Source organism: Corvus brachyrhynchos, unplaced genomic scaffold (genome assembly GCF_000691975.1).
Source record: "Corvus brachyrhynchos isolate BGI_N302 unplaced genomic scaffold, ASM69197v1 scaffold279, whole genome shotgun sequence".
Taxonomy (NCBI): domain Eukaryota; kingdom Metazoa; phylum Chordata; class Aves; order Passeriformes; family Corvidae; genus Corvus; species Corvus brachyrhynchos.
This window is the reverse complement of record NW_008246060.1, coordinates 6,254,629-6,276,702: the sequence shown is the minus strand read 5'-3', so window position 1 is coordinate 6,276,702 and position 22,074 is coordinate 6,254,629. Positions and strand designations below refer to the sequence as shown.

Sequence of the window (22,074 nt, the reverse complement as noted above, 5' to 3'; positions counted from 1 at the left end):
AGTCAGAATGAAGTTGTTAAAACAAGCACCTGACTTGGAAGTAAATCTGCTAGTACATGAATGTCAGTATGAATTCACCTATGTGCTTTTAATTGTGTACAACTTTTTCAAGGCTACAACTCTGCAAACATTAAGAGAAAGGACTGAGTTTCCATTTTTAAAGGAACTAACATTTGATTTAGAACTTAAGGAATTCTAAAATATGAAATGGTTGTCATCAAGTTTTGATAAAGGAAAATACATGTAAGTACCATAGCAATTTTGGTTTATAACAATTGATCCGTTTCTTCTTTCCTTATTATGCACTATTGTCCTTCGTGGCTTCCTTCCATATTTGAAACAAAAACATAAGTACAGTGTTGACTTTATTCAGTGCTCCAATCATGCAAAATATGTAGGAATTAAACACCTGCAGGGGTTATACCCTGAGGGAAAAGTCTATGGAGTTGCAAAGCATGACTTGCTTTTTACCAAAGAAATAATTTGGCAATTCCATCACTATTTTCACTGGAGTGACTGATTAAATGAACAGGACTTAGGGCTCCAATTCCTAAGATGCAAATGGCTCAGTGAGCCATAGCAGAGGTACAAGCTCTTGGCCAAACCTGCACTGCAATTTAGCAAAATGAACATTTATCCTGCAGCAAAAAGGCCTGACTAAACACGGCTGTAAGTAATGGCTTCTTGTCACTATAAACCAGTCCTCCAAAACGCAGCAGACGAATATGCCTGACAGGCCTAATAAGAAGGATCTGAGGTAGCATGGGGTGATAGTGATGGTAGAGAGTTTAAATCTAAATCTGACAGCTCATCAAAGCAAACAAACTGCACATAGGGTGCACAAATTTGGACAGCTCCATCTATCACATGGGAAGGCACAGCCATCATGCCAACAGGCAGCCAGCATACTAAGACAGCAATGGCTTAATGCTTTCAATTTGTTTGGTTTTATAACCCCATATTAACTTTTGTGGCAGGACAAGGACCAATGGAATCATGTTCTTAAGGATGAAGAGGAAAACCAGAGTGCTTCCTTCAGACTATGTGTCTCTTGTTTCCTAATTCTAATGGATTTTGACCCTCTTTTTCCTTCACAGCTGCCATAATGCCTCATGCTGTCAGTGCTCTGAACCATCTGCAGTTACTACTGAACTGCCTTTCCAGTAACAAGTTTCCTAATGATTTTAATGTGCAATATCATATGGTTAGATGTGATAATGCTGAACTAAGTAATTAGACAAGCCAAATAACTTGTATGTACTCTTTTTACAGTAGGTTCTTTCTCCTAATTTCAGGAATAGGTTTTTTTTTTTTCCTTCTTCGCTATCTTCAATTTGTCTCAAATAAAAGATCTCTTTATACTTTTATAGGGTATTTTGAGGCACATTAAATACTTCAAAGCTGAGAACACCGTCCTTGGAGGTATTTTAAAAATGTGTGGATATGGTGTTTAGGGACATGGTTCAGTGGTGGACTTGGCAGTGCTGGGTTAATGGTTGCACTCTATGAACTTTAGGGACCTTACCAACCTAAATGGTTCTATGATTTTGAGACATTTAAACACCTGAGTGTGCTCAAACAATCACAACATGTGACTGCTCCTTTATTGCAGGAGCTGTTTTCATTTTCTATTCCCTCCAGAGCAGCCTTTGCTTATTTATTTGTTCTCCAGTCTCATCCAGAAGTCCCATGCTTTTTGCATACTGTTTAACACTTAAACATGGTGAAGTCTAAATCTACGACTACAACTCCCCAGTGCCAACAAAACAATCAAGTCACTGTTTATGACACTGAAGTTCTTTTACCTGAAAGTAACCAACCTCAGACTGGCAATCCATACTCCCGTTCTTCCTCTAATCCTTGTCATAAGTGCCTTTAAACATTACAGAATCCTAAAAGCAGACTTTCTCCATCTGTTATTTGGAACAGCTGGGGAAAAACAACTAAACAAACAAACATACAAAACAACAAAAAGGCCCACACAAGTTCTTATTGGGTGACTTTAAAAACTAATCTATTTAAATTACACCCCCAAAACAAGCTTCACTAAGTAGTACTGTCTAAAAAGCCTTTTCTTCTGAACAGGGACATCAACTCTACTTAAAGACATTGTGTGAGAACTATCAGCATACTCATAGCCAGATAGAGACACCAGGCTGCAGCCCAGTAACTCATATGCCTCTGTAAAACAGACTCATCGTAATGTCAAATACTGTACATATCAACAAGACTGAAATCTAGACAAAACACGTGGCATGGGGTGTGGTGTGTGTGTGTGCATTCTAGTTCCCATTTTTTTATGTCAATGAACTTCCAAAACTGCAGGAAAGAATACCCTCATCTGCTTCCTCTAGTTCCCTTACAAGACTAATTCAGTAGGAAACACACTTAGCTGTCAAATCCATCCTATTTATTGAGCACTTGTCTGATTAGAAACAAAAAGAAGGACAAAGTAATCTTTGGAGGAAAGAAGAAAGGAACCATAACACTGGATTATGCAGAGAAGAATCTTATTTGAGAACAAGAATGCTTCTGACATTTATCAAAATCGCAAACTGACACTTCAAAAGGAAAAAAGAAGACAGCTTACAAGGCAGAGGTTAATTTGGTTTTGTTTATTTTTTTTCCCCCCAAAGGCTCATTCACATCTTCTGCCAATCCAGCCCTGGAATAATCTCTCAGGTGTATCATCCTTAACAACTGCTGCTTTGTTTCCAAAGCTTTTAAATATTCTAAATAAAATCTTAGAGAAGAATACGTGTTTATTTTTCAATCTCCTCTTAATGGTTTTAGAAACCCCATTTATACTTCCAAGGAACTGGAAATCTAACTGGAAATCTCATCAGTCGTTTTCACTACCCTTCAGGCCACCAATAACTTCTACCTCTATGCTCTTGCAGTGATTCTATCATGGGTAGAAGCATCACAACCATTTCCAAAGCAGTGGCAGAGTCCTGGGATGAAAAGTCAAATACTACTTTCTAGCTACTTTCAAGTTATTCTTGGGAAGAAGAGAAGTGGAGAGGACAATGACCTTGTCTCTACAGCAGAGCTATAACATGAGGGAAAAATAAAATGTCTTTCACCTGCCTGACACAAGTTACAAAAGTGATCTGTTTCCGGGCTTATTCAAAACTTTTATCTCTCTGAATACAGTGATAGGGGAAAAATATTTACTACTGCTATGATTTAAAAAACATTTTTAGAAAACATAGTGTAGAAGCATTTGAAAGCCACCAGATACTAAATATGTTTTGCAACCACTTTTGAAACCTTGGCACGAAAAGCTTCATGAGACAACAGAGCTGTTACCCTTACGAAAACTGTATTTTCTGTAACATGCCAAAAAAAAAAAAAGTCAAGCAGATAACACAGATTGCAGATTTTAACACATCTATAGACCATTTTTTGCCTGACTGTCAGTATTACATAGGCTCAAGATGACCAATAATTAAAGAAACATATCCAGTAATTACTATTATATTGGCCAAATAAGACCCTCAGACCATCCTGAGGGTACACACCTTGCCACCTTTGTAAACCTGCTCTTTAAAGAATGCATGGCAGCAGTAACAAACTCTCCAAAGAAGCAATATAAGCAAATTCAGCTTTTCAGATGAAAAGGAAGGAGAAAAAAACCCAGGAATACCATTACAAACCACTTCATTTATACTTCATAGTCATCCTAACAACGGCAATGTCTCTTTAGCACTTCCCTACCTACATGTACACCTTTTCAGTGAGCATTTCTCTTGAAAGCTTTGATCATCAGGGTTTGTTTTGTGGGGCTTTTTTATTCTAACTGCTCAATATATTATAAATTTTTTTTTAAATCCAGAAGCACAGAGCAGCTTACGAAAGCCCCCCCACAACCAAAAGAAGCTTCTCTTAGTCATTTGGGATACATAGGTGAGCACAGATAAACAATGTCTTACACATAATCCAATGGAAGTACAGAAATCTATTCAACTGTCCTCTAACCCCAAAACAAAACAAAGCAAGTATCAGAAGGCAGCCTTTAAACCCAGAACTTTTATATTTATGAGGGTTTTTTCTCTTTCAAACAGTTCTCAATACAGTGAAAAACTATGAAAGAGATGCTCAGAATGTGTTTTTACATAGGTCTCTATTAAAGCATTAAGTATCCACAAGCACTTGGGACACAGTACAATTATATCTCTGCACCTGCTATGTGCAGATATCCCTTCCCTGGTAATTCCAACTCAACAGTCATTGCAACAGTGCTTACAAAACAGCACTTAAGAAATACTCAACTGTTCTGCCAAGAAAGTACACGAAACTAAGAATAAACCTGTAATTCAATGCTCTTTCTCCTCTACAATGCTTAGTTTCTAATGTTTTGAATGTGTACAAGATGCATATTCCCCCCACCACAGAAAAGCTCACCTTTTTGTTCAGTATGGGAATAAATTCCTTTCTGCTGCTGTGAAAAGAAAACCCTTCACGGCACACTCAAAAGACCCTTTCAGTTTAGATTTTAAAAAGGTAATCTGATGTAATGAAAATTGCTTGAAAACATCTGGACTAAAGTAAAATCCAACAAGGAGCAATGGATAGGCTATTTTCAGCCTTGGGACATTCTGTTTCTTGCTTAAAAGCCTACATTTGTAGTGCTGACATCTCTATACAATGCTCACTTCTGTTAGTACTGTCCAGACAATTATAAAAATGATTTATCAAAAACCCAGTGACCAGAACAATTTGGTACTTAAAAATTCCTTCTATTCCAGTTTCACTGATTACAGCAATCACTTCTTCAAGCAAGTCATTCAAACAACAAAAGAACCAGGAAAGACTGACATGGCTCATAAGACCTACGAGGAGACAGGAGTGGGGTGAAGCCTTATCAGAACATAAAGGTTTCCCACGATATGCACATACTTAACTGTAGCAGTGTTTTGTGTTTGGTCTTTTCCAAATGAATGAAAATCTAGACCTCAACCATAATCCAACGAGACTATACTGCATTTGCATCATCTTCAGATGTTGCATGCATAGTCTTTTTTTTAGATGAAAGTTTGAAATAATGGTAAAAAAACTGGAACCATAATTTCTAAAATTGCCCAGGTAATTTGAAAAATTCCTCAAGTTAATTTTGATGTTATTAAAGACAAGACTATACACCCACAAAGGGTGTGTGGTTCTGTGGTTGTTTGCAATTCTGCAACTGAAATAGAGTATTTCATTGACAAGACAGTCCTTAATTTTATTCAGTTATCTCAAAATGCAACCAATTCTTCTTAGAGAGGAAGCAGACACGCTGCCAATATTTGCACATCTCATTGTTTTGTTCAGTCCTCTATCACTTAGTATGCTCTATCTTCACTCAATTACTTGTATCTGACATTTCTGAAAGTAACAAGTTCAGGCCAAACGTGCTAGTACACTAGGTAGTAGCATACATTTAAATGAGAAACTACACTTTGGCCAAAAAATGCACTAAGCACATTCTGTAGATATTATCCCAGGTTTTACAGGTTTGCACCACAATCAGTAACACACAAGTGCTAGGTGTTTCAGTGAAACATATTAGTGTTCTTCTATTTATTTTAATTATCCTTAAGTGCAAAACATTGACTAACAGGAACAAGACTCATTGTAACAAGCTCCATCACTCCTCACTCTCAGAATGTTCTCTTATATTCTGGAATCTGCACACAACACCTGCAGTAGAAAAAGTGGTATTTTAGAAAGTGTATGCGCATATACTCATATATATACTGCTAAGCTAAAATTAAAATGGTAAGGAAAACAAAAACCAATTTCTAGTACAATAGTTAACTTCAATTTTACAAGAAAAGGAAACCAGACTTTTGGAAGACCAAAACATATATAATAAGGATGTGTGGTATTTGTGGAAAATAGAAAAAGTTGTATTTATAAATTAATTTCTTTACATATTTATCTTATCACTTAGTTTGTGCATTTTTAAATTACATTTATGGAAAATTTTAAAAAGGTCTTAAGTGAAGTTCTAAAACTTCCAAATAGAGACTTGCATGTAAAAACAGAAGGTAACAAAGTCTCACATCCCAGCTGTTCTGGACTTCTAAAAGGACCCAGCACCCAGCAGCATCCATCATGTAAGTTTTAGTGGACAAAAGTGAGGAATGGAACTCCTTTTCTATCTAATCTTGTATCAAAACTAATTACAGCTGTAATTCTGAGATGACTATTTTTAAAGGGTGAAGAAAAAGCAATATATTCCTTCAGTTTGACAAGTGACTTTGTTTTCTTGCTACATGGCTTTTTATCAGATTTTAGAATAAGCTGTGATTTGTGCCACAAACTACCCCCAACTGCTAACAGTCAGTTTTGAGGCTAAAACCAGTGAACTCATGCTTGACTGGAAAACAAGAAAGAGAAGCACAGATAAAGTACCTGGTACATTCTTCCCTCGTGCTGAAGGTTCTTCTCTGTAATTAAGTATAAACAGGGAAGAAACTCGTCTTTTTAGACATCGTTATCATTTTTCTTTCAATCTCATAGAAAAATCCAAAGTTAAGAGTTATACAGCTTCTTTCAAAATATAAAAGGATTTCCTGAATACTGAATTTACATGGGAATCAACAGCAAATATGCAATTACTGGCCATTAAATAGACTGATTGGCTTCAAACAGCTTTCCCAAAAGACAGAAAGACCACAAGGCATCCATACACAGGCACTGCAGACACACACACACACTCTTCCGTACATTAGAAACAAATCTAACAGTTGGAAACTGAGTATTACACAGTGGAGAGTGTCTTTGTAAAGATACTCATAGCATATCCCCCTTAAGTATTCCTACTTGAGTCAAGTAGGCACCAAGGGTTTAAAGAGAGCCTGGAAAAGCAAATTTTGAAAGGCATTAAGTGCCTTAAGTGATTCAAGCATTTAAAATGTCAATGACCTTTAGTACTTTTTCCTCTTTAAAGAGTCTACTGTATAGATGCCATACCTTTCTGTCAGCAACACCTCATACTGCACACTATGCAATGACAGACCCTGCATGTAGGACAAGGCCACTTGTCTCAACTCTCAGCTTCAATCCAGCCAAGCCATAGGGATGTAAAAATGGATAATAGTTCCAAGTACAACAGAACAACAGTACAATGAAAGCACATTAACAAAAGATTCCTAGTAAAGTCAAACAGCAAGAAACACAAGCAATCAGCAGCACTTCCTCATTTGCAGTAATCAGTTTCAGATATTCCCAGAGTCCATCAAAATATCTCGTGGGTATCACTGAGATCTTTCTAACAGCAATTTCTCCTAATTCCTTCAAAACCTGATGTAAGGCCATAGCATCCTCTAGCTCCCATTCAGTATCTCAATGACTACTTTTGTCTGGTGTCGATACCCTTACCTGCTAGGAACACTCATCTGGTGTCCCTTAACTGCTGTACTAGAAGAATGGGCAGCCATTTCCTCTTCACCCTCTCTTACATTTCTTTTGGACAGTACTGTTATACCCATTACTAATGTCCCTCAACTAAGATGAAAAGGTGAAATGATCCTAACTTATTTAGACATTCCTCATATGGAAACTATTACATACCTTTATACCACTCCTGACTCCTCTCCCTGTATCTGCTCCATTTCCCAAACTTTCCACTGAGATGATCAAGGTTAAAGAGTCCAGACAAACAAAACACAGTTATGGATTCACCGTATTGTATGTGCAAGATGTATTGTGATCCCTTTTTCAGACCACTTGCAGAAGCACAGAGACAGTCACTGCCTATGGCACACAGATTTACCTAAACTCAATCTTTGGTCTATGCCATTTTCAGATTTAAACACTCCTCTGCTCCTGAAAGGGCAGGGCAGATGCATGCAACAAGAGGAAGAGCTCATTAACAAGAATTATGCTTAAGCTCTAAGAGACTTTAAAGCAATATAATAAAAACAAAGCATGTCCAGCACAAGCAGGCCCAATCTAAAGCAGCAGACCCCATGATTCTCTTAAATGATAGGAGCCCTACTTTTCCCTTTAGATAAAGTTGCTGTTGTCACAGATTAGTCTCAGGCATAATCCTAGAATGACCTAACTAGACTTTTTATTTCACGCATGTGGGAAAAAGAAAAGTAACTTGGTTTTGCCTGGAAGTGGAATGGCAAACCCACAAAAAAGAAAAATAAAAACTACTACAGTACATAGCACTGTTGAACAAAAGCATGTAATTAACACCCAACCCATCATCACTCCCAGAAATAAAGCTCATCTGTAACACACTGTGTGTTCCAATACAGCTTCATCCATAGTGGTTTCCTCACATTTCTTTTTCTGCTTGCTGCTTACTCTTTCCTGGCTTCTAAGTAAGTTCTGGAAAAACAGATGCAAGGATGACTTCCAAGTGACAAGAATTTTGCACGTACAAAGAAAAATATTAGCACTAATAACTTTCATCCACTAAGTTTTAACTTAAAGAAATCCTAAGCATGTATGCCAATATCAACAGACAGATGGCAAAACAAATTAACACAACACTGTGGAAATTCCGTGGAGGACAGCAAAACAGTCAGATGTCTGAAGTAAACAGTCACCAAGATCTTCACATAGAACTTGTTCATAGAACAATGTATGTTCTATGAACAAGTTCTATGAAATTTTCAAAAGAAACAGAAAAAAATCAAAACTTCAGAATTTACTTCACTGTACAAACAGGAATTTTACTTCCATACATTAACTGACTTGCAAGAGAATCCTTTCAAAAGTGTGAGGGCTCCCTCTTCTGACAACACTTTGACCAAACTGCAGAACTTCTAGGCTGTGTTGTTCTGGAAAAAAATCTTGGCTCACATACATGATATTTCCTATTAGTTTAGAAAGCTGAGAGTGTTTTAATCTTAAGGGAAAATAAACCTAAGCCCAAGAAACTGGTAATTATTTTTTTTATAAGAAAATTTACTTGAATCTAACAAAGTAGTGTTTAAAAATAATGCATATTTTGATAGTATAACTTGCAAGGAACTACCTAAAATAGGAAACTCAATGCAAGACTGATATGACAGTATTCAAGAGATTAATACATGAGGTAAGCTGTGTCCATAATCAGAAAATAAAATAACAAAAGGCACCTTGTAACCGAACACAGACATACTGAAGTAATATCTGAATAATCCTTAAAACAGACATCACTAGATTTACAGACACAGATCCCTTCTAAATCAGACCACAAAATCCTTGGTTAAGCAGGCACTGAAAGTCAATAGTGCTCAATGACATAAATACATAGCTGACAATCACAGACTCTGTTTTAATCTTTTTCTTTTAATATGCATTTGTGATCACTTCTTCTGTTGAGCTGCTGCCACTCCCTTTGGGCTGATTAGTCAGGCCAGCTGTCCTTTTAACCAACCCCTTCAACCTTGGCTGGGCAAACCTGAAACAGCTCCTCTGTACCCTCAAAATCATAGGATAAACAAGAAAATACACAGGCCAATGGTAAGCCCTTAATCATTAACACCCAAATACAATAAATTCAAAAGCACTACAGCTCACTACAGCCAGTATATTTATGTCATTTCCACAGAGGATGTCTGTCTTGGGGTGATCAACTTTCACACAAGAGCTGCTCACTTAAACAGACTGCAAGCATTCCTTGAAAGCAGATGCCTTGTTAATTCACAAAACTTGGAAAGTTTCACACATCCCTTTATAATAGAAAAGATTCAAGCCCTTCTCTGCAAAATGTATCCCCTCCCCATGTCCTGTTCACTAAACTCCACACAATCAACAAAGCAAGCCAGGGCAAGGTTTTGCTCCTATGGTCTACAAGAGGTGACTGTGTCACATGCACTTCACTGTTTCTCATTTAAAATACTGCTGCACACTCTTTTAACTTGGTCTAAAATCTGTGTACAAAACAGATCTCCTCCCTTCATCTGAGAACCACACAAATAAATCATCATTCCCAGGATACAGAAATTTCCTTTTCATCCTCATGAAAGATTGATGCCCGATCCATAGCTTATTTCCCTATTGTTCTCTCTCCTCTGGAGACTGCTGATATTACTTACGCTCTCTGGCTGATGATCTCTGAATCTAAATCACCCAGAGTTTCCAAAATCCCAAAGGCACAGTGTGAACACATCAGGACAAGCTCAGTTGTGCTTGCAGCAATATGATGCAAATCTGGTATGTTCCTGAGTCCAATTTTTAACTGAACAGCACTCACACTTTAAAACACTCTAATTTATGTATACTTCAGTAACACACGAGCGAACAGCTGAACAGGCCAAGTTAATTTCATTTAGCACAAGAGTCAATAGGAGCAGAGACCGACTGTCCACAGCCTCTACCATGGAGCCACGTCAGTGACCCCAGAGATGAGAGGGGGGAGCACTAAATCTGCAAGATGGGTGAGCACAGTAGCTCTCATGGCTTGCAAGTATGATACCACTGGGATTTTTATAGGTGCCTTCTGTCAGCAGTAATAATAATGTGCTGCATGCAAAAGAAAACTCATTCTGTGAAACAGCAGTCCCCACATGCAATGGAGACAGGCAACAGAGAGAACAGAACAGCTCCTCTGATCACATGGCCTAAGCAGACATCTATTTACATACAGAACTAACAAAATTCACTTCAGATTTAGTTTCCACTGAACCTTAATAGAGCTTAGCAAGCCCCTCCCAAGAAAACAAGCATGTATGTTTTAGAAGTACTTCTGAAGTGTTGAAGAAAAATACTACAATTTCTACTGCATCTCATTTAATCTTTCATTATGCTTTAATTAACGTAGTTTCAGATTGTCAGTCATGATGTACATTAATAGCAGTCCAACTTGCATTTGAGACCTACTATTCATTTCTTTTTTCCATCCTCCCCATGAAAGAGCTAATACCTAAGACCTGAAGCCATAAAACCCACCCCAATTTTTAAAAGGCTCTACAGTTTAAATTCACCATCTCACCAAATAGGAGAATTTTCCTGCTACACCAGCAAAGCACAGTCTACACAAACACCACTGCAATATAACATTAAAGTTTTACAAAAAAGGGAAAAAAGACTACCTCTTAAAAAAAATACACTGGGAATATTAATACAATTTCTTAATAAATCTGGTTTTCATAAAACAAGAAAAGGGAATTTCTCACCTTACCCCCAGGAAGCTTAGGTATCACTGAAGCACCCAAATTACATGTATAAAATTTAAAGTTAAGCCAGTTTATAAAGTATAATTATTGTTTCAGCTGAAGTTACCAGCTAAATAGCTGCTCACTTAGATGACAACTGCAAACATTTACCCTTGAAAATGGAAATAAAGCCAAAAGCATTGAGACATATAGGCAAAGTAGTCACTTTCATACTACTTTTCTTTCTATTTTAAATCAACTTGTTTTACCTTCTCACAGAAGTCAGTAAGGGCTGTGAAGTCCCATTTCTTGGAGTAAGCAACATTGTACCTCAATATGGCCTCCTAGAGAAGAAGCACAACAAAACAGAGCTTAGAGGTAATTATTAATGGAAGAAAAACCATTTAAGGACGTTTCCTTGTTGAAGGAACAGCACCATCTGGTGGCTAAAACCTGCCACAGAGCCTGCCAAAATAGTGCAAATCCTTGATACTGAACCCTCTATTTTGGGTTTAGCAGTGAATAAGCTTCAGTCCATGGGGTTTTTTCTCCGAACACAAAACAAGACAAGGCATGCTCGTATCTCCCAACAAACATAAATGTTCCTCACCCCGTGCTTGCTCATGTTGAAAGTACTAATAAAAGGTATTTGAGGTATAAAAGCAATATAGCAGAAGTTGCATCAGTTTAGGAACTTAAAGAATCAGAACGACCGCAAAATTAAATAGACCATTTACAACACTACCACCCTTTAAAAAATCACAAGAAAAAAAACCCAAATAAAATAACATCAAGGGAAGTCTCCCCAGTTGCTGGGGAGCAACTATTTGTTCATTTGAAGTTTATCTATGGCTTTCACATTCTCCTCCTTCCCTGCCTACATTATTCTTCACAAAAAAACGTAATAGCAACTCTAAGCCACACCAAATCACAATTAATGTACTGTAACTGTAAGACTTCATGCCAGTGTTACTGTAAGAGTTATCAAAAGAGCATTAGTCTCCAAAATCTACAGATTTTTGTCAGCAGCTTGAATTGTGATTTTAGTGGAGTGAACTGATGCGAAGAGTTACTATTTCCAACTCTCTCACCTGTGCATCCCTGACCATCTGGCTACACAAAACCCTCACGCTATGTTTACCACAGACTACCATATACTGCTGGACAAACAGTTTTGTGTAGACTTTAAAATGGCAATTCATTTTAATAATCGGAATAAATTCAGTGGTAACACTTAGGACTTCATTCATTAGGGAGACCCTTGAACAGCAGATTTTTTTTATAGTTTATTTTTCTAAGTGATTAAACAAATAGGACCAAGCTAGAATCACTGGCAGTATACAGACAACCTGAATGTATTCATACGCATATAGGTTGGATTTCAAACTGACAAACTTACCTTCAAATCATGTGAGCAGGTAAATTTGTTAAGTAAGGCAGTTTGGATTAGTTCCCATCGACTTCCAGCAGTTCTATCCCCATTCTTTAAAGTAAAAACCCAAAAGAAAGTCAGATTGAGTCATTTGAAACAGAAAGACACATTTACTAATAACTGCCATCTGTAAAATTGGTCAGTGAAAAGACTGAGTGTATTTAATGGAGGCTATAAGAATTCTTCATTCCTGAATCAAGTATAGATAACTATTACGGAGTTTTTACTACAGGACACGCTTGCTGATTATATCCACCCTAGTCTGAAGTATTTCAGTGGGTATGTTTATGTCTCAAGCAGTGACAATACCAGATCAACAAACCACGCAGGGCTAATCTCTGCCTATGTCTTAGCAGAACAAGCCAGATACACCTCACTATCAGCAATACCTGACAGAGTATTATAATCCAACTGTGGTTACAAATTCATTCACATCTGTTGAAATTGCAAATTACTTCACACATGCACACAATAGATAACATATAAATATGTAAGTAAATAAATATATCACTTATAAGGAGTTCACGTTTACAGTCCATATAAGTACAGAAATATATATATCATCAAATCATTAGCTAGGCAAAATAATTACAAGGAAAAAAAAGTCTTTTGCTCTGTCTGAAGCATCATGACCCAAATTCCAGTTTTTCAGACTTCATTTTCTAATTCCACAGTCAGTTTGACAATTGAGCAAATGCAGTAAAATGAAAACTCATCTATGTGTTAACAAACTTACTTGATTACACAAGTGTAAATACTTAATCTTACCTCATCCTCTACAGGATATAAATTTTGTTCTGAGCAGGGCATTTTAACATGCTTGTTGTCCCACAAATCTTTGTAGTGAGTTGGAAAAGGTTTAGGTACCTCTCCTTCCCTTAGAAGATCTACCTGTTAACACAGAAGAGAAGGCAAAAAAAAAAATCAGACTCTACTTTCAGTTTTTAAATGGAAGAAATAAAAAGTAAGCAAAAATACAGTTTTAAAAGTTCTCATGTACAGCCATCCTGTCTGGAAAGGGGAAAGCTACCAACTCACCACTGAGAGCTACACAGAAAAAGAATCCATCTGTTAATCTAACATTATACTTGTTGAAAAGAACGCCACCTTATCATTAGACCTCTTGAAACACACTCAAATAAAGGTAATATATTCAATTACTATATATCCAATCACCAGCTGAAGATATCCTCATTTATTAATTTAAGTATCTACATATTTTCATCCAAACATATTCAAAATGTAGTTACAAATGTACCCATAGTCATGTGCAGAAGTAGTATTTTTAACCTAACACTCAAAGGGATGAGAAATCATTATAGATAGAGCAATACCTCGAATCTACTCCAGAACAAACTCAAATTTACTTACAGAACATCAAAAAAAGTAAAAACAAACACCATGTTCTTGAAGACCTAACTTGTTATAGAGCCCTTTGGCAGCACTAAGTCTCTCAGAGTACGTGTTTAAACTAAATGTGGCTTTCTTTTGGTTGGGATTTATCCATAACCTTACAGGTTTCTGGTCACATTTTATTTCAACAATATTTAGGCTGCCTTTTACTCCAAAGGATTAAAGGCAAACATACCAGATTTGATCTAAAATGCAGCGGTAAAACTGCTAGAAACTCTGCTTCATTCTTTGTCTTTTCCATATCTTGAATATCTTGAGCCGTTTGTGTGTCTTGAACCCAAACCAGAATCACATTAAAATAAAAACAGAGCATGAAAATGTTGGAAGTACCAATTTTACTTGCAGACGTATTTAAATTCCTACACTTTACAACTCAGTCAAGGAAGCACACACACCTCCATGCAGAAGAAAAATACTTGCCCCTAACAAGACAGAGGCAGTAAAACCATTATTATGTTTCTTCTGGATCGTAATATCCTAATTTTCTGCACCAGAATAGCCAATTTTCAGGAGAATCAGTTGCCCAGTCTGCATGCAAGGTATGGAAAAGAAACAGTACTAGCAGGATGCCAAAATGTAAGACTAACACATGGCATTTCGTGTTATTGAACACTTCAGGCACAACTCTGATTTGAGGCAATGCAGTGCATTACTGTACCCTGACAGTCACGGTGTGGTTGGCTGAGGGCCGCAGGTGAGGCAGGCGGGCCCCACACACTGGCATCCTTCTCATCTCCTCAATCGGGGTTCCAAACCATTTCTTGTTGCTTGGAAGAGGGGGTGGTGTATATTTAGCAATCTTCCTTCCCGGCCTCTGGGGTTTGAATTCACACTTTTCTTTCCTGCTGTTAAAATAAAATGCATTGAAACTTTTTATTTGCACTGAAAAAACAGGTAGGCAAATACACAAACTTCCATTGCAGGGTTACAACAATAATAGTTTATTTGCCAGCCTTTGCTGTGGCCTCAGGCCAAAGCTTTACCTGGGGGAAAACTCCCACCACCACCAGCTTTCCCCTGCCCCACACACAAAGTACATGTCTACAAAAACACTCCTCTCTACAGGCTGACAAACCCCTTCACAGATCTGCAGTGGGTTAGCAAGGCAGAATATCCCTCTGCAGAGCCATGCTCCTTCCCAACAGGGTCTGTTTATCCATGGACAATGCCTCAGTAAAGATGTGCAAAACTACTTTCTCGCCCGACTTGAAGGACTTGAGTCAAGTAAAATAATTGCATGTCATACCAAAATACACAGCCCTTTTGTTTCTGCTCACTCCTTAGATGCTTATTCACTTTCTCAGCTCCTACTGAAACCTAAGGTCTTCAAAGCAGAGATTATCCTTTTGTCCTTCCACAACACCTGGCATGCAGAGTCCTGTGCCATGTTCAGGACTCCTATTTCCATTACTGCAGTGTGTAACCACCAGTCCTTCTCTCTCCCAAATTATGAATAGAGCCAAACAAAACAAACCAAAAAAACCCCCAGACCCAAAAACATCAACAAAAACCCCCAAACATCTCTACAATGGCTCTCAAAAGTGAATTTTTCCATGTCTATTTCAATCAAAGCATCAATAGCACTGATGGTTTAACAAAATAGATTCACTGTTTTCAACAAATGAAACTAGTAAGAATTGTAATTGCACTGGACAAACATATCCTTTAAAGACCCCATGAATAGCCCCATTAAAAATAAGTTATTTCAATCTGATGTCAGTTTTCTTTGTATCTTTAAATACATTTTGCAAAACTCTTTATACAATCCAGCCTCTGAAATTCTATCACCAAAGAGGAAATCCCCAAGCATGAAAAAAACAGATGAAGAGGCAGACAGAATGCTACCTTTTCTCCTCAACTTTAGGTATCCTCATGAAGTGAGAGGTGATTTTGGAGTCTCTCTTCACACCCTGTTTTGCACCTTTGCATTCTGATGATGGAGCAGGAGAGATCCCAGGTGACTTTGTATGCAGGCCGTCCTCTTTAACAGAATTATCTACTTCCTCAAAGCTTTCACAGCCCTTGGCAGAAAAACGTGATTTCCTTGACTCCAATTCAGCATCCCCATATTGAATTCTAAAAGATTTGTTTATGGGTTTTGACATATTAATCTCCTCTCGTTCATCCAGAAATGGACTTGTTTCTTCATCGGCCTCTGACCCATGGCAGCTATTTTTAGAATTATCCACATCCATCGGCGATTCTGGCTCACTTTCTTTCTCAAAAGCAGGCGAGTCCCCTGAACTGCTCTGACATTTGCTCAGTTTCCCAGGACCTCCAAGATCAGAGATACAGGCATCACAACCAGCATCTGAAAGTGGACTTTCTGGAACTACATCCCCTTCCTCTTGTTCACCCATTGAACAGAGAGAATTGCAACTCTTCAGCTTCTGTGAATTGCACGAAGCCACTTGTCCATCTGTCTCGATGGCTTTTGAAGAAGGTTTTGAATTTCCTGGTTTTGAAGCCCGGCCTGATGATAACTTCCTCTGAGCCCAAGTGGCACTGCTTTCTTCACAGCCTTTCTGCTTGCCAGTTTTGTGCATCTGATCAATGTTGGCATTTTTAAAGAGGTCTCCAGACTGCAGACCCTTCACAGGATCTGTATCTAAGACTGCATCTTTGTCCTCAGCCTCCCAGCTACACATGCTGCCTGTCTGAGGCAAATTTACTTGCTTTGCACCAACTTCCACAGATATTTTTGCATAATTTTGCTGACAAGTATTCTCTAGCTTTTTCACATCATGCTCACAAAAGTTATCTTTTTTAATGGAAGTCATCTTAGGATTTGCTTCAGTATTGTTATTAATTTTGCTGTGTAAGCTGTGGAAGAGAAGTAAGGGAATTCAATGTCTTACTTCCAAATGAAATTTCTGTGCATATTTTTTTTAAGCAACAATGATAAACAAACAATAGGAAGTACAGATTTTTATTCATTCTACTCTGTAAATAAGCACTACCAGGATCAACAAGTTTTACTGCACTAAGGAATGTAGCTCACTAGCAACCTATTTCCATTTAAAGGCTCCAAAGGATGATCAGCCAGTTGCTTACCTCAGGAATCTATTCCTGTCATTCATTATCCTTATTTTCAAATCTAAACAATATGAGGCTATTATTTAGATATTTTCTCCAGATGAAAAAAAAAATTAGAAGCTGTGATAAGAGTCCTCCATAACTTTCATTTTTATCCATTAAATAAATAAGCAAGGAAATCAGTGGTGTTATGGCCATTCCCTCAGAGCTACAAATTCATCTTTTAGAAGAGCAGGGCACAGCTCTGCTCCACAGTCTCCTATTACTTACTCCCTTACTCTTATAAACAGCCCATGACTCTTGAAAAAAACTCCATTCAAAAGCTCAAGGGTAAAATACATTTCAAACTGATAAGAAAAAAGATGCACTAAATCAGGGGCTTTTAAGAGGAAAGTAACCTGATTTGTCTTTGTGTAAGGCAGTGCAGGATAGAAATGTATCTTAATGGTTACAAAGGGAAATGAAGTGAGTTTTGTATGATCAGGTGTTAGAAAGTTGTTTCACATTTAGATATTAATTAATGTGTCAGCGTATTGATAATTACTTAGAAGACACATGAATATAAAAAAAAAATCTGACTAGTCTTGATGAATACATCACTCTGAACAATATCTTCTTCTGAATGTATTGTTACAACACAGTATATTCCCAGTGCAAACTGAGCACGCTAAACTCTGTATGCCTGATCACTGCCCAGCTTCCCATTTACACTAAATAGGAAAATATGCAATTACCACACAATTCTAAATTCAGCCACTGAACACTTTAATAATTATAGATTCCTAAAAGCATTAATTCTCTTCATGAATGGTAACAGATCGTCTTCTAAAAGACCACTCAGGATAAGGAGAGCTGATAGCTTGAAACTTCATCCACAGGATGATTATTTGAAAACAAAAGGATTTTAGCGGGGTTTATTTCTTGATAATTTAAATTCCCATGTAGGCATTTATTCCTGCAAATTTTGATGAACAAAAACGAGAGTTACAATACTGCTGCCATCTCAATGACTCTTTAAAGGTACTGACGATATCTGTTGCCAACTTGAGAAATTAAACCTAACACAAAGACAAATTTAAATTAAAATTGTGATGTTAACTGCAATAGGCACATTAAATGTTTACACAACTAAAGGCTTCTTAGAGCTGCCTAGTCTCTAATCTGTCAGCAGGGATGGAGGAGAGCATAGAACAGCAATACTCTAAATGGAATTTTAAAAAAATAAAATAATTCATTCCCTCCTTAAGAATCCTCTTAACATCCTTGATTTAGTGCAACCTCTAAGCCTGTAATTAGCTCTACATACTTCTGTATTAATCATTATCACAAGTCTTTCCAGCTGTTTTTAACACTGCTATGGACTTCAATCTTTATTTATTAGCAAACATCAATGAAAAATAAAACAGCACATTTGCAATTGCAACTACAGAAAAATAATATCTGATATTCCTCTGCACCAGATAGTTAAATTCTTTGGAGTATAATTTTAATGCTGCCTTGCAATCACTGCTCCTGACAGACCACATTAGCCAAAAATATCAAACTTTATCTGATAACATTCAGCAGTAAAAATTTGTAACATCTTTCATTAAAAAACATCAATGCACCTGTAAATTCTGTCTGTATTAAATCAAGCTGCACATGTTTAAACTGCAATCACAGTCCACTGAGACAAACCAAAACAGATTTTTGTCTGTAAATTAACAGCAAAACAGTGAATTGATCACAGGACTATCAGCAAAAATCTGCAACTGTTAAGTGTCCTATGTCAAACAAAAATAAAAGCAGAACTGTTGACCAAAGACATAATCTGATATCACAACTAAATTGATCCAGTGTTTGGCTGCCAATGGAAGCAACACTCCCACTTTGCCTTCCCTTGCTCCAGGTTCTCATCTTTTTCTTTGCAGGAGCCAATGTATTTATTCATCTAAACAGTGAGGTGCTTCAGTAATCGATGTCAGCAATATGTTTGGGCTTGGGTGTTTAGAGGGGAAGGCGGGGACCAGGCAGCTGCTTGTAGTGAAAATGTCTCAGTTTGTTACTCAAGAGGATGTGCCAAGGTAAGGAAAGAAATGGGGCTACCTCCATTCAGCCAGCTGTACTGGCAACCTGCACTTTTAGCTCCCACCAGGCCCCCTCAAAGAACACAACTTTTGAACATGCTTATGTTGTGCTTTTTTACCTTTTGGACTCCGTTGTCTTGGGTCCTTTATTCTCCAACCAACTGGTAATTGTCCGCTGCTTACAAACTGAAAAACCACAGTTCACTGTTATTACATGAAACATGATAAAACTGCAATATCATTGCATATGAAAAAGATAACTTGTACTGGGTGAAGATAAAAACAACTACAATTAAGCACTCATTAGCAGCTCTATTATACAGAGCATCCAGACAGTAGCAGTATTAAAACTACATGTGATGCAATATTTAATTTGCATCAGTCAGCAGCTGTAGGTTTTGTAATAATATTTATAAATTCCAGGCTTGGTCAATGGTGGGATTTGTTTCATCCAGCTTTTTTTTTAAATATAGTTAAAAGATTAAAAATATACAGTGATTTTGTAGAATTAAAAAAAAAAGGAAAAAAAAGAAACTTGAACTTTCTAGCCCCCATCATTACCTTTAATCACTACCACAGTGAGCCCCAAAAATATCTGCTGAATATTGGAATGAAGAGGCAACCTGACATAACTTAAAATCAAAAAAGAAGAAAACAAGGCATCTTTGAGGACCCATCCAAGAATTTTATTTGTATGTAGCATACTGTGAAACATAAGGCTCAATATAAGCACAGCACACACTAGAAGTGATAAGCACTCAGGACTTTTTCTTTTCTCCTCCATCCATAAACAGTTTGAAAACTTGTCAGTGCTTACTCCCCTAAACAGCAACATAATGAAGGATACATTTTTTTCAGATTTATTACCAACAACACAGTTCCAGTCTTATCTGTGTGTTGTTGCAGTTCAGACAAGCTTTCAACAGAACAGCAACATGTGAACTAATTATGCAGCGACTTGGGGGGGAATAGGGAGAAAAAATTCAAAGCAATTCTTTCAAAAATGGAAAACAGTCTTTATTAGTTTAAGGGGTGTTTAGTTTTATTGTTGTTATTCAAAGATACTCTGCAAATTTGGCAACTAGCTTCAATTCCTTTTCTTTCCATTTGCCAAGAGAAAGCCACCACTGACTGTGCAAGGTGCTTGCTCACTGCTTTCAACTGGGTGAGCAACAGCTGGAGCACCTTACTGTAACAATAGCTTTGCAGAACTGAAAAGCCAATAAAGCAGATCTGGTTCTTCTGATTCTGAGTGAATATGGGAAGTCTCAGCTGTGTTCTGCAAATGGGGATTGTGTAACTTGTAAGAAAGACAGCTTAGGCCATCAGTAACTTAAGAGAGATCGTTTCATAAACACTTTCCCTAACATTCAAGGCCTTGAACACTTTTATACAGCTGCTTATCAAATACCCTCATCAGAGGATATCGGAATTTTTAGAATGAGAAGTAATCTCCAGAAAATACTAAAATCATTTTCAGTTCTTCTGTAATGGCACAAACAATAGTGCAAAACTGCCACCATGTGACTGGGTTACCAGGAAGCAATGTCAAGCTGGATGGAGGGTCCAAGCACAAGGATACCTGTGCCATCATCAGCCATTCAGTGTTTCAAAAAACACTCAGCTTCACCCCACTCAGACAAAAATAACAGACTGACAGATTTTATGAACTAAAATATTTTTATTTCCAAAGATGCACTAAACTTAAATCTAGCAGTCATTCTGATTAGCAAATTTCACCTTCTTACATTTGAAGCGTTAATCCAAATTGCCTAAAGGTAAGCAGCCATAAAAAAAAACCAAAAACCCTGAAGAGACATGTTAAAACATGGGACAAATAAACCTCTTCAAAGGCAGCTGATTACCTCTTGAGGTTTAAACTTGTGCTGAGGAAGAAATACTTATTCATTAGCACAATAAATAGAAATGATGGCAGCAGCATCAGAACAGAACAAAACGGCTTTAGTTTGAACTGCAGCATCTGAGCAGCCATATAAGCCCTCCAACCAATGTAACACAAATCACTTTCATACTTCCAGCAAGGCTTTTTGCTACAGATAAGGTGGTGAAAACAAGAGGCAACAAAAAGACAGCACATGCTTATTCTCAGCATAAACAGCAGAACCAGACTTTGCTGTCTTGGTTTTTTTTTAAATGGCATCTTTATTCCTACTCAAGATTCCCCAATCATCAAAATCCCCAATCATCCCCAATCCCCAAATCATTCCCATAAAACAAAACACTCCCTACAATCTACCTTTGAGGAAAACAACTTAAGTAAGAATCTTCTAAAAATTATCACTCTGTAGGAGTGTACACCTCTAACTCCAAACTATTATCTACTCAAAGTTGCCTCTCAGGGGTTAGAGAGGTTTAACTCATCAGTTGCAGATGACAGCAAGTCTGTCTGTGGTCTTTTTCCCCTTCCATGCACTCCTCTCTGTTCCTGAAAGAGGTGTTTCACTGTGCACTAAAATTTTATTTTGTCAGCGTTAGCTCCAAATAGAAAACAAAACTAAGGTAGCCACGTGGGAACTTCGTCCACACAGCTTTGTTAGGCGGCAGAAGGACCAGGCACCCCACCCCACGGGCCAGCAGCGCTCCAGGCTGGCAGCCACGTGCTTATGTGAGCTCCTGTCATTACCCTTGGCTTTTCCTGTGTGACAGCCTGGCACAACCCCCGCTGAAAGCCCTTTTTCCCGCAGCAAGTATTCGTCCTCTCCCTTGCGGAACACGCTACCTTTAGCGGCTCATACCTCTCTTCAATGATTTGCACTGTTAGTGGAAACTTGCAAAGAATCAGGCATAAAACCAATATAAACATCCTGCACCCAAAGCCGTCCCCAAGGGGAAGCAGCGCGCACGGACCACCGGGCTGGGATACGGGGGACACGCTGGCACCGGGAAGCGAAGTTAAGACAGAATGCCAGCCCGACGAGGAAGGGCAGCTCCGGGGAAGCTCGGTGCACAGGCACATGCGGTCCCCGCCGTTCAACGCTGCCCACGCCGGCAGCAGCACGGCCGAGGGGCCCATAGCAGC

General features: G+C 37.9%; 1 protein-coding gene and 1 long non-coding RNA gene across 3 annotated transcripts in view; both read right to left on the bottom strand.

The window, feature by feature from the left end:
- Positions 1 to 19,272, bottom strand: part of PARG (poly(ADP-ribose) glycohydrolase) — a 58,247-nt gene extending 38,975 nt beyond the window's left edge. The window contains exons 1-6 of one of the 2 annotated variants that reach the window (XM_017746342.1): positions 19,154 to 19,272; positions 15,778 to 16,755; positions 14,591 to 14,777; positions 13,288 to 13,410; positions 12,487 to 12,570; positions 11,357 to 11,431 (exon numbers count right to left, since the gene is read on the bottom strand). In XM_017746342.1, the coding sequence (XP_017601831.1) occupies positions 11,357 to 11,431; positions 12,487 to 12,570; positions 13,288 to 13,410; positions 14,591 to 14,777; positions 15,778 to 16,755; positions 19,154 to 19,257 (1,551 nt within the window). In that variant the 5' untranslated portion in view covers positions 19,258 to 19,272. The remainder of the gene's footprint in view (positions 1 to 11,356; positions 11,432 to 12,486; positions 12,571 to 13,287; positions 13,411 to 14,590; positions 14,778 to 15,777; positions 16,756 to 19,153) is intronic. The other variant, XM_008642797.2, reaches the window with a different exon arrangement.
- LOC108449643 lies at positions 2,601 to 11,341 on the bottom strand. Its single transcript, XR_001865895.1, has 2 exons — positions 6,403 to 11,341; positions 2,601 to 5,685 (listed from the first exon to the last, which is right to left on the bottom strand). It is a non-coding gene; the product is annotated as an uncharacterized LOC108449643 (long non-coding RNA).
- Positions 19,273 to 22,074: the final 2,802 nt, after the last annotated feature.